Raw genomic sequence first — 12,530 nt, 5'->3', positions numbered from 1 at the left:
GAAGGGGAGCAGCCCTGTCACCAACTCGGATGGCAGAGCCAGGCCAGAAAACCCAGCAGAGCTTGCTTCCAGGCAGGCACCCGGATGGGAGGGTCGAAGTGGCGGGTCCAAAGGGGAAAGGGGCGGGGCTCCGGCGGAGGAGAGGGGCGGATCCAGAAGGGCGAGGGGCGGGGCTCTGGCGAAGGACCGGGCGAATCTAGGCGGGAGAGAGGAGGGTCGGGTCCTGAGGAGAGAGGGCGGGGCTTCGACGGAGGTGGTGGCAGCAGAGGGGAGACAGGCGGGGGTCGGGGCTCCAGCAAGGGAGTGGGGTAGAGCCAGACGGGCAAGGGGCGGGGCTTCAGCGGAGGTGAGGAGCGGATCCAGACAGACCCGAGAAGGACTGCCAGCAGAGGAGCGGGGCGTGCGTGCCGGTAGGCCGGCTGCGGCGTGACGTAGGGGGCGCGCGCGCCAGGCTCCGCCCCGTCTCGCTAGGCCCCGCCCCCCCGCTTCCAGCAGTTGCGGTCCGCAAGCCCGGCGCGCGCAGCGATGGCGGAGGCGGTGGAGCGCACAGATGAACTGGTCCGGGAGTACCTGCTCTTCCGCGGCTTCACACACACACTGCGGCAGCTGGACGCCGAGATCAAGGCGGACAAGGAGAAGGGGTTCCGGGTGAGGGGCCGGCGGGCGCGGCGCGGCAGAGGTGGCTCGAGGGAGCCCGGGAGCGGGCCTCTTGCCCCCGGCTCTGCTCTCCAGGGCAAGGGCGGCGCTGTCACCGCGCGGTGGGGGACCATAGACATCACTGCGTGACAGATGAGGAACTGAAGCCGGGAGACAGTCCTGACTGGCCTGAAGTTGCTCAGCGAGTCAGGAGCATCGGGGTTCCAGATTCCTGGTCCACGGCTTCGCTCTCCATCCTAGTCTCCTAGCTTGTTCTGGCTAGTGGTTGGCCGGTTGTGGCCACGAGGTTTTAGGAGCAATGGTTGGGTCGATGGCTGAGTTCTGACAGGAGAATATTCAAATATTGGCTGTCTGTGGAGTTGGTATAAAATGGCCTTTCAGGGACTCATCAGCAGCTCCGCTTCTGAAGTTCAGGAAGCTCCCCCCTGCACGGTTTAAAAGACTGACTTCTACGATACTGTTTCTGATGAGGTGCTTGGAATTTCTGTGCATGTGGTTTGTAGGAATGGACGTGCTGAGTTAAACTGGTCTTGGTCAGATGAACTGAGGGACGTAATGAACTAGCAGCAGCAATACCCAAAGGAGTTAGAGCAACGTGCTTTGTCTTGATGAGGTTACAGGGTACTTGGTGGCAAGGCAAAACATTTCACCTCTCCAGGCAGTAGTGTCCTGAGCTATTTCAAAATAGGGGCATTGGAAGCCGGGCGTGGTGTCCCTCGCCTTTGATCCCAGAACTCGGGAGGCAGAGGCAGGTGGATCTCTGTGAGTTCGAGGCCAGCCTGGTCTACAGAGTGAGTTCCAGGCCAGCTGGGGCTACAGGGAGACCCTGTCTCAAAAACACCAAAAAAAAAAAAAAATACATATAGGATCCATATTGGTATCCAAAACATTTTTTCAGATTTCCTGCTTTGGTATAATTGTCTTTGGTTTACCTGCTGAATAGCCACCAGGGCTGGTGGGAATCTGATGACTTGCAGGAGTCAGTGCTCCTGGTGATTCTTGGAATCCTGGAATTGGGGAGTAGGGAGGAGGACCCTGATGATTGTCCCATGATCTCTTGTTCTTATTATTTTTACAATGTGAGGCAATCAGGACCACAGTTGAAGTGACAGTGCCAAGTTGGTCAGAGAGATCCAACACCTGGAGCCAAATCTCTTGCTGACTGGAATTTCCAAGCTTGCTAAAGGATCAAGCCATAATGTATCTATCATCAGAACATTATTTCACAAATTTTATGTTATTTCGAAAAATTTATAGACTGATACTGTGTGTGTGTGTGTGTGTGTGTGTGTGTGTGTGTGTTAACCTCAGCCACAGTAAGAGGACGCTGGAGTGAGGTGGGAATTTCCTTCTGTCTTTGGCCACCTCCAATGCTGCTGTCTCTCACCAGGTGGACAAGATTGTGGACCAGTTGCAACAGTTAATGCAGGTGTATGACTTGGCTGCCCTTCGGGATTACTGGAGCTACCTGGAACGCCGGCTCTTCAGCCGCTTGGAGGATATATATAGACCCACTATCAACAAGCTGAAAACCAGCCTGTTCCGCTTTTATCTTGTCTACACAATCCAGGTGATTTTTTGACTGCCTCTCCCTCCAACCCCAATCATTTGTAGATCATCTGATTTGTTATCCCGATTCCTATGTCCCTTTTTTTTAAGCATGTAAACCTGGGGAGCGTATTAAAGAATAGAAAGTCTGTATAATAAAGACTGGCTCATTTGGGGGACTAAATCAGGTTATTTGAACATCAAGCAGGGATTAGTTTTCAGGATGGCATTTGTCATTAGAACCTCAGTGTAGCTTTTGAAACTGAGTCTCATGTATCTCAGGGTGGTTTCAAACTTGATATGTAACTGAGGATGTCCTTGAACTTCTGCTTTTCCTTCCTCTCCCTCTCAAGTTTGGGGATAGAGGTGTGTGCCATCATGCCATGACCAGTTTTATTCACTGATGGTGATTGATCCTGGGGCTCTGGGCATGCAAGGCAAGCACTCTTCTAACTGAGCTATGTGTCCAGCCCTACAACCCAAGTTGAAACCAGCATTGAAATGAGGAAATGGTGATGATCTCCTTCATATTGTGGAGTTTCTAGATCTTTTCTATCACCTGCCTAACAGGCCATATCCAAAGGCTGTCTGCTGTGCAGTGATGAAGATCCTGACCTATGGACTTGTTTCTTCCCCTCCTTGCTCCCTCCTTTGTGTCTTGGCAGACAAACAGAAATGACAAGGCTCAGGAGTTCTTTGCAAAGCAGGCCACGGAGCTCCAGAACCAGGCCGAGTGGAAGGATTGGTTTGTCCTGCCCTTCTTACCATCCCCAGACACCAACCCCACCTTTGCTACCTACTTTTCTCGACAGTGGGCTGACACCTTCATTGTGTCCTTGCACAACTTCCTGAGTGTCCTGTTTCAGTGTATGCATATCCTTTCTTCTGCTGGAGGCTGTGTCCCCAGCCCAAGGTACCAGACACTGTGATGATCAGTAGCCACTGCTCATGATGCAGCCATTTCTTCCACAAAATATGCAGGAAACACTGACATGTGTCATGTGAGGGGCTGGACAAATTGGGTTATTTTTGTCAGGAGGCCAGGGAGTCATAAATCTTAGTTCTGCCGCTGTGCTGCCAGAGAAATAGCTGACATGGGTGGCAGGGATGTCAGCAGGTTCTGGGTGCTGGGACCTGGCTCAGTCAGTCAGCACAAGGGTTAGGAGGCAGCTACTTGTTGGTAAAACCAGCCAGGCTGGAGAGCACCTCTCTGTGCTGTACAGTGTGTGTCCCCGGGGATATCAGTCATCTTTGCTGAGATTTGGTAGCAGATGGAAGCACTTCTTGGGCAGGAGCTTCCTGCTTGAGTTTATGTTTGGATTCCTCTCAGGGAGAGTGACTTCATTATGTCTCAGCTTGCCAGAAAACAGAATAGGTTTGGGAATATGTATGTGGGTGTTTGAAGGGACAGGACAGAAAATGTAAATGGATATAACTCACAGCCTACAGGTGTAATCCTGAGGCCTGGGCATGTCTCATTCATGCTTTCTAGGCTGAAAATCTAGGGGAGAAGGAAACCTCCTTTGAATGGGGCTGCCTGGTGAGGTACTGATAAATTTGCGCGTGGCACCCACTGTAGCCGTGTTGACCTCTGGGAGGTATGTTTTCTGGTGGAGGCTCCTGCTTTTACTGTTTTTTTTCCTTATTTTGTGGATGAGTATGAATTGGCCCTTGTGGGATCTGCCCTTCTCACCTCCTCCTGCCTCTTTATCCCGAGGGCTTTCCAGAGGACTTAGCAGGTCAGTTTGGCATAACCGCATGAGCCCTCCAGGGCAGTTGGAACGGTTGCTCATTATCTTTTCAGGGCAAGATGTGCTCTGCAAACTAGGTCATGCACATTTGAGCTGCAGTTCACTTCCCTAGGACTTAAAGACCATTTATTCTGTGCTCTGGACTGAACTCTGTGAGGCAGCTGGAAATACCAGTATCCTAAGCTAGGATGCGGATGTTCACAGGGTAGTGTGTGGATGTGCAACCTGCTGAGTAATATCTCCATCTAACCTTTGCTAGGGAGAGATACAGTCTGTGGAGGGGAAAAGTCTCATGGCCAGTCCTGCTTCCATGACAGTCAGCTTATAGCTGAGTGTTGGTATTGACTTCACTAGAGCTTAGACTGTGAGCTCCATTGAATACTAGGTCTTTGCTGATGCTGGGGAGAGATGTCTAGGTTTGGATTTATGTCCTATGCAAGGGCTGGCTAGGCAGATTGTCAGGTGTCTGTGAGTCCAAAGGAGTCAGGCCAACTTGGAGTAACAGGACCAAGGACAAGAAGAGACTGTTTCCGTTTCCACAGGGCTGATTCTCTCCTGTGTTCCCTGTGTCTCATATTAGAATATTTGGCTCCTGTGTTGAGGACTTGGGAAGGACTTTGAAATGTTTCCAAGCAGATTTATTCTTTAACTTTGTGTACCCGTTCCCGTGATCCTGAACTTCGATGCAGAGTGCCAGAGGACCAACCAGGTTCAGGAAGAAAATGAAGTTCTGCGCCAGAAGGTTTGTCCCGAGCAGGCTTGCTCCTTGGGAGGCACTTCTGCTTTTGGGGTGTGAAATTGCGTGGTGGCAGGAGAGCTGGCTAAATATAGAAAAGGTGAACTGTTCTCAGATGAAAGTGAGTCATCAGAAAGTCATTCTTGGGGATTTGGGGCTATGCCAGTCCTGATAATCAGAGGTAAGATTCATGTTTTAAAGAAGGTATTTGGCATAAGGACTATGGCAACAAGAACAAACTTGTAAGGAGAAAAAGGCTGTGTGTATTAATGGCACCATACCACTTTATCTTTTCATTTATGTTTCTTATTTTAAAAAAGATTTTGTTTTGGGGCTGGAGAGATGGCTTAGCAGTTAAGAGCACTGACTGCTCTTGCAGAGGACCCGGGTTCGATTCCCAGCACCCACATGGCGGCTACGAACCGTCCTTAACTCCCGTTCCAGGGGAATCCGAAGCCCTCTTCTGACTTTGCAGCTTTGCACGACACAGGTACACTCACATGCAGGCAATACACTCATACACATAAAAATAATAAATAAAATATAAAAAAATTTTGTTTTATCTTTAGTTCCATGTATGTGTGTGTATGTGCATGGTGGTATAGGTGCTTATGGAGACCAGAAGAGGGTCTGGAGCTGTAGTCACAGGCAGTTGTGAGCTGGGTGCTGAGTACTAAACTCGGGTACTCTGCAAGAGCAGTGTATGCTCTTAACTGCTGAGCAATCTCTCCAGCCCCATCTATTTTACTTTCTAGTCTTTACTTTTCAGCCACATATATACTGTTTACAACCCAGATGTAATTGTTCATACTCAGATACACATTCAGTGAAACAGTAGATCCAGGGAACTTGTGTTTGCCTTTACATTTCCCTGTCTTGAGCCAAAAAGAAAAAAAAAAAAAAAAAAAAAAAAAAAGAAACTTATAAGCTATTTAGGTTCTGGGGTTTAAAAATCTTGGATTCAGCGCCGGGTGTGGTGGCACACGCCTTTAATCCCAGGACTTGGGAGGAAGAGGCAGGCAGATAGATCTCTGTGAGTTCAAGGCTAGCCTGGTCTACATAGTGAGTTCCAGGACAGCTGGGGATACAGGGAGACCCTGTCTTAAAACAAACAAACAAAAGACAAAAAAGAAAATCTTGGATTTTGGGTTGTGTGCACGTTTAGTTTTCTTCAGACACGGGTTAAAGATGATATAATTCTGGGCTGGAGAGATGGCTCAGTGGTTAAGAACACTGGTTGTTCTTGCAGAAGACCCAGGTTCAAATCCCAGCAGCCACATGGCAGCTAACAACTGTCCATAACTCCAGTCCCAGGGGATCTGACAGCCTCTTTTGACCTCTGCTGGCATTGCATAGCGTGCACTTACCTATGTGCAGGCAATACACATACACATAAAATAAAAATAATAAATTTTTTAAAAAAAGATGATATAATTCATTAAACAATCTTTCTCTGTAGAGTTCCAGAGGCTAGTTTTATAGATTCAAAACAGCAAAGCAGTATTGAATGGAGTTATTTTTTCCCTCTAGTGAATTCAGGAAGAAACAAGTCAAAAGGAAGCTAGTCAAGTGATGAAAAGATATCTGGGCTTTCTTGACGCAGTTGCCCCTAGGGGTCAGCTGTTGTGCTTTTGTGTTCCTACTGATTGATGAGCAGAAATGCCACAGGCACCATAAGGCTGAGGGTGGTGGCACTGGGAACCAGTAAGGTTGGGTTTGGGGGAGGTGTGTCTAGGAATCTCCCTAAACAGAGAGAAGGTCATGTGAAGTCACTGGCTAACTGAGCTTTGCCCACACATAGCTTTTTGCATTGCAAGCTGAGATCCACCGGCTAAAGAAGGAAGAACAGCAGCTCGAAGAAGAAGAGACCTTGGCCCAACACAAGCTGCCTGCTTATGTCTCCAGCATGGACCGCCTTGGGGACTCTGAGCTGTGAGTGTGCATAAGGGCTTCTGGGTGGTAAGGCGGGCTGTTGCCCTCTCCACTCGTCTGTCCTCTGATCTCTCCGTGGCCTGAGCTTCACCTGGACCATCTTGCCAGTGGCCCCTTTTCTGTTGAAGGAGAATTGCCAAAGAGCGCTTTGGCCCATCTATCATTGATACAGAGTTGTATGATTAAGTTTGTCTCTAAGTTTCTTCCTGGAGGAGGGGGAGCTGCACAGCTGTGCTGACGCCATGATGGTAGAGTCCAGAGAAGCTTTTTTGTAGGATGGAACTACTAGCCACCACAGGTGGGAGGTGTTCCTCAGAAGTTGCTGGGGGCTCAAGAGGTAGAAGAGACGTTTTTAAATGACCTTAAAAACAAGCCAGTTAAAGCAATCTGAGGTGATAATAATCATAGTAGAGACACTAGCCAGGAGCAGAACTCTGGGAAATACCTTCTGCCGGAAATCAGGTGCCAGCCAAAGATGAAACGAGAAAGTTTGGATTAGATAGGTTTAAGAAGGTAAAACTCACTCACTTTTATGTCTTACAGGGTTTATACTGAGTTCAGTATTGTATAACTGTATTAATTCAATAGTGAACCTAAAAATTTTATAGCCACTTTTGAAAGAGATGTATCTTTGCTCTGGAAACTGTTATTGAGTATGTTAAAGCTGTAATGAAATGCTTCTTCTAAAAACTAAAAATATATATACATATATATATGTATATATAAAATTTTTTAAAAAAAGGTAAAAAGCAGAATTCATTTTAGTGGCATATTTTATGTACCTCATGTACTTGAACCATTCCAACATGCATGTCAACGAAACATAATGAGCTTACTGACCCTTTTTGCGTGCTGAGTCTTTGAATTCCATCATGTATCACCCCCCAGCACATTTCTATTTGGATTAACACAGGTGGTTCAAGGCAGCTCTGAGCTTTCTTGGGTCTCTCCAAAAAGAGGCACAGACTTCACTTTTGGGCCACATGAGCTTCTGGTTCTTTGTTCAGGAAATGGTACTGAGGATCATGCTACCTTCAGGCCCAGGCCACAGAACCTGGCTAAGGCCCCCATCACTAACCCTGGCCAGGAGCTGTATGTTATTGGGTCTTCCTCATTCCCTCCAGCCCCTGACCCTGTGGTGTGTCTCTTTGACTAGAGCCATGGTATGCAGCCAGAGGACCACCTCGCTCTCCCAGTCGCCTCGAGTGGGCTTTCTGTCCTCACTGCTACCTCAGAGTAAGAAGAGCCCCTCAAGATTATTGCCTGCCCAGGGCCCCCCTCAGGCCCAGAGTTCAGCCAAGAAAGACACCTTCAGCAGTCAGGTAAGTGTTTGTCCTGCCTTTCCAACTCTTGCCAAGAAGCTGCTGACGGCTGGCTCTCAGGCCTGCATCCAGGCCTCTTGGTTAAGCAGGGACTTGTGGGTCTTGTAGGTTCACATTCTTGGATATGCCATGAGATCCTGAATTCATTTATCATTCCCTTTCCTTCCCCTTCTCTGCCTTTTTCTTTCTTTCTCATAACCAGTGATGTCTTTGTAAAATGAGAATGGAAATAAGACTATAGTACAGGAATTGGGAAAAAATGAGGAAAATCTACCCAATGAACCCTCTCTTACCTCACTCTGGCTGGCAGTGCAGGGCATGATGCCAAGATATGTGTGTGTGCTGATAATGGACATTGCTGAACCTCAGACCTTGCCCCCAGCCTCCAAACCCCAAGTAGTTGTGTCCTCTGACCGCCCTGCACTTTTATGATAAGACTCAGTCTATCATAATTCACTAGTGAAGTGGTAGGTGGTAGCTGGAAGAGTTGTTCCTTAGCTCTTCTCTTCTGGGAATCCACAAGAGATTTTGAGTGTTTAAGTAGGTCAAGTGTGAATTCTAACAATTCTGGAATTTGAAATTTTGTGTGATATAATGAGTGTCTGACTAAAGGGTAAATTAAAGAATTACCTCTGACTCCGTGTGTATCACTTACAGGTTGGTATCTGCTGATTCTGCTGGGGACTTCCACTGTTTTTTCACTTTGGTATTATATTTCAAGATACCTTTGATGCCAGTTTATATCCAAAACAGCCAGGATTCCCACTGCGTAGTTTTCCCAGCAGAGTTTTTCAGAATTTTATGCTTTTAGAAATGCCTGCCTGGGGTGCGGCCAAGTGGTAGAGCACGTGTGTAGAAATGTCTGCTGAGTGAAAGCGGAAGAGACTCAGAGTTTTAGATGTTATTGTTTAGGGATGAACACTCTCTCTTTTTAATGCATTTCCCCCCCTTTTTAACTAGTTACTGATAAAGCACATTGTCATAGTTTGCATCTTCCTCCTCTACCACATCTGTTTTGCGTTGCAAAATGGTGTAGAAGTTTAGGCTGGCCCCTGGAAGATGGGGTACTGCCCCAGGCTGCTATTGGAATGTGGGGATGTAGTATAGTTAAGTTGGAGATGCTGAGCAGGATGCCAGGGAAGACAGAGCTTGGGGCTCTGGACTCAGGCAACTTTACTTTTACTTCTGGCTCCTCATTCCACACTCATGTTCCCTAAGCTTTCCCACTGACTCCTTAGGGAGGAACAGTTGAGCCTACAGAAAAAGTACCAGTAATGGCTGGCAGATAGTAAGTGGTACTCGTTAAGTTTAATAGGAGTTTGCATTCTGAAGGTGCTGAGAGTCAGTTCTGAGACTTTAATCACCATTCAAGCCCCGTGACTATCACAGCTTCCATGAGGACAGAAGCAGTTTCAAATCGATCAACAGTTGCTTTTCTGAAAATTCAGAGCTTGGAAGTAGAGCTTCGGTTTTTTAGAATATGGCTAAGTAAGTTCTACTTTTGCTTTCTGGACCTCTCTCACTGAACAACATTTTAAAAGCTTCGTAGATGGTGGGTGGAGTGTTGAATATCTTGAAATAAGCATGACATTGAAATCCACCTTCAGTTACTTAGACACTGCCTTGGGTAAGCCAGTGGCTGTGCCTTTGATGTGTTTGAGAATGGTAGGTCACATGGGGAGGCTGAAAAGGCATCAGATACTTATTTTTTGCAGTTTACAGCCAAAGCGTAAGAATGTATAGTTCACAGGGTAACATTCCTTAGCTTGCTTCTAAAATATAATCAAACCACAGATGGGTCTCTATATTTTATGCTAACACAGCAATTTCCATATCCTGACTAGAGACCACAGCTCTGCACAGTTCAAAAATTAATCAGTCAAGTTATTTGTTTTTGTTTGTTTTAAAAATTATTTTGTGTGCATGTGTATATGTGTAGTGTGTGTGCGGACAAGTACATGTGGGCATGCATGTGCAGGCATATGGAAGACAGAGATCAACACTGAGTGTCTTTTCTCTGTTGCTTTCCCCCACATAGTGTCTCTTACTGAGCCCAGAGCTCATGGTGGGTGCTTGGGATCTGAGCTCAGGTCCTCATCCTTACAGAGCAGGCACCTTACCCACTGAGCCATCTCAACTCCTTCCTTTGTTTTTTAAGTTGATGGTAGATTATTGAGGTTCAGCATTAATATTTCTATTCTACAAGTTGCTAATAGATTTGAGGTTCAAGAGAATGACAGAATTTTAGAGTTGGAAGAAGGCTTCAAGGTCACCTAACTCTCCTGTGTATCAGAGCACAGTCTCCTGTGGTGTGGAGCCCACTGCTGTCAGAGTGGGAGCTTTTGCTTGTTAGAGCGCTCTTAGTAGAAACCCCTTTTAAACTTTCCTCATTGATTTAGCCTTTGCCCTGAGCTGCATAGAATTAGGCCCTTTGCATAGAGCAGCCCTTTGTGTCTTTTCCTTGCTCAGCCCTTTCTGTCTATCCGTCTTTCTAGCTGTTTACCTCTGTGGCATGACTTTACGTCCCCCACATCCTGGGGCCCTTCCTACTTTACTATTTACATATAGTGTTGTGAGTTTACTCACCATCGCCATTTTGCCTGCTCATGATAGGTCACTGAAACTGTGGTCACTATTATTGCAGTGTTTATAACATTTTTATTATTACTGCTATTTTTATTATTGAGATAGTGTCTTATACTGTAGCCCAGGCTGACCTCAAATTCCTGGCAATCCTCCTGCTTCAGCCTTTCCAGTGCTGAGTTTGTAGGCTTGAGCCATCACACCTGGCTCCGGGGCAACATTCTTGAACACACACACTCTCTAGGCTTTCAGTAGGAATGTGGAGACAAAATTTGGGATTCGGGAAGTAACTGCAAAACCATAGTTCCTAAGGTCTTGGAATTTCTAATTGTAAGAACCAAGGAGGACATGTCAACAGGCAGGCATGCCTGGGCTGCCTCTCCATTTACACCCTTCCCCGGAGCAATAATTCTGTGCTTTTCACACCCACTTAGTGAGTTGTGGGGTAGCAAGGAGGCATTACCTTATTATAAAGATAACCTTGATTTGGCTGTCATGTAAAGAAAGCAAAGTGCTCACAACCTCTGCATGCCCAGCCATTAGTCTGATTAGTATTAAACTACCTTCTCGCTGCTGAGACACCAGTGGTTAGGACAGCTGCCCTGGGGACTGTGCTCATGGAACTGGGCAGGATGGGAAAGGGTGCTCTCTGCCCAGTCTTCCTGTCTCCAACTTCCGCCTAATAAGACCATCTTCTGGATGGCATTGGCCTTTAGGTGAGACCTGTTTCTTGGCCCAGCTGGAGAACTGAATAGGAAGAGCTGTGTGATTTTGGAATCTTTCCGGATCTACTTAGGCCATTGATGGCTGTGACCTTGTATCTGTCTCCAGAGTGATCAGGTCATTGAATTGCTAGAGTCAGGTAGATTATGACTGAATAGAATGTCAACTATTGGAGTGTTATATGAATCCAGTAGTTAAGATTTTTTTAAAAAAATATTTATTTTTATTTTGTGTATGAGTGTATTGTTTGCACGTGTGTAAATGCACCCGTACCATACAATGCCCATGGAGGTCAGAAGACGGCATCTGATCCCCTGGAACTGGACTTAGGAACAGTTGTTAACCATCCTGTGGGTGCTGGGAACTGAACCCGGGTCCTCTGCAAGAGCGGCCAGTACTCTTAACCACTGAGCCATCTCCCAGCCCTCAGTAGTTAAGATTTTAAAAAAAGTTTTATTTCTCTGGACATGGTGGCGCACGCCTTTAATCCCAGCACTCAGGAGGCAGAGGCAGGTGGATCTCTGTGAGTTCAAGGCCAGCCTGGTCTCTATAGGGAATCCAGGACGGGTAGGGCTACAGGGAGGCCCTGTTTTGAAAAGACCAAAAAAAAAAAAAAAAGTTTTATTTTATTATTTTTATTTTACAGTATGTGTGTGGGCCTGAGTGACTGTATGTACAACCCCATGAGTCCAGGTGCCCATGGAGTCTAGAAGAGGGGGTTGGGTCCCCTGGAACTGGAGTTGCAGATCATTGTGAGCCACCATTGTGGGTGCTGGGAACCGAACTTGTGTCCTCTGTAAGGGCAGCCAGTGCTTCTAACTGCTGAGCCTTCTCCTAGCCCCATCTAGTACTTAAGAGTTTTTACGAGCTTTGTCCTTAAGACCTCCAGTGACTGGTCACAGAAAACATTTTTTGAAGTTGTACACATTTGTAGATAGACACACATTTATGTTAATCTCCTGATTAAAGTGCTTTGTGGGCCTTTCCATTGCTCTCCCTGTTCTCTCATGACTACCGTAGTTGCCGTGGAAGGAGGACCTGTCTTCTCTTCTCTCAGCAGTATCTGAGAGGTTGCACTTAGGCCAGTAGTTTTCTTGGCATCAGTGACCCTAATTTATCATATGCCCTTTGTTAACACCCATTTGTTTTGGGAAATAGAAGACTTGGCTCCAGGATGATGATATATTGGACACCTTCACTGCCTTCTTGACTTGTGAGAGAAGGACTCCTTTTTACTTCCTGCTGGCTTTTCTTTTTAAAGATTTATTTATTTGTGTG

The 12,530-nt window shown here is 46.7% G+C and overlaps 1 protein-coding gene across 2 annotated transcripts in view; it reads left to right on the top strand.

Annotated features, from left to right (window-relative positions):
• Positions 1-291: 291 nt before the first annotated feature.
• Wdr91 (WD repeat domain 91) overlaps positions 292-12,530 on the top strand; it is a 31,110-nt gene continuing 18,871 nt past the window's right edge. For both annotated transcript variants that reach the window (XM_008823458.2, XM_008823457.3), the window contains exons 1-6: positions 292-648; positions 2,048-2,227; positions 2,871-3,078; positions 4,616-4,698; positions 6,494-6,624; positions 7,781-7,946. In XM_008823458.2, the coding sequence (XP_008821680.1) occupies positions 526-648; positions 2,048-2,227; positions 2,871-3,078; positions 4,616-4,698; positions 6,494-6,624; positions 7,781-7,946 (891 nt within the window). In that variant the 5' untranslated portion in view covers positions 292-525. The remainder of the gene's footprint in view (positions 649-2,047; positions 2,228-2,870; positions 3,079-4,615; positions 4,699-6,493; positions 6,625-7,780; positions 7,947-12,530) is intronic.

This window comes from Nannospalax galili, unplaced genomic scaffold, assembly GCF_000622305.1.
Source record: "Nannospalax galili isolate Female #2095 unplaced genomic scaffold, S.galili_v1.0 scaffold307, whole genome shotgun sequence".
Taxonomy (NCBI): Eukaryota; Metazoa; Chordata; class Mammalia; order Rodentia; family Spalacidae; genus Nannospalax; species Nannospalax galili.
Note: the sequence above shows the minus strand (reverse complement) of the source record. Positions and strands in the feature narration are given on the sequence as shown.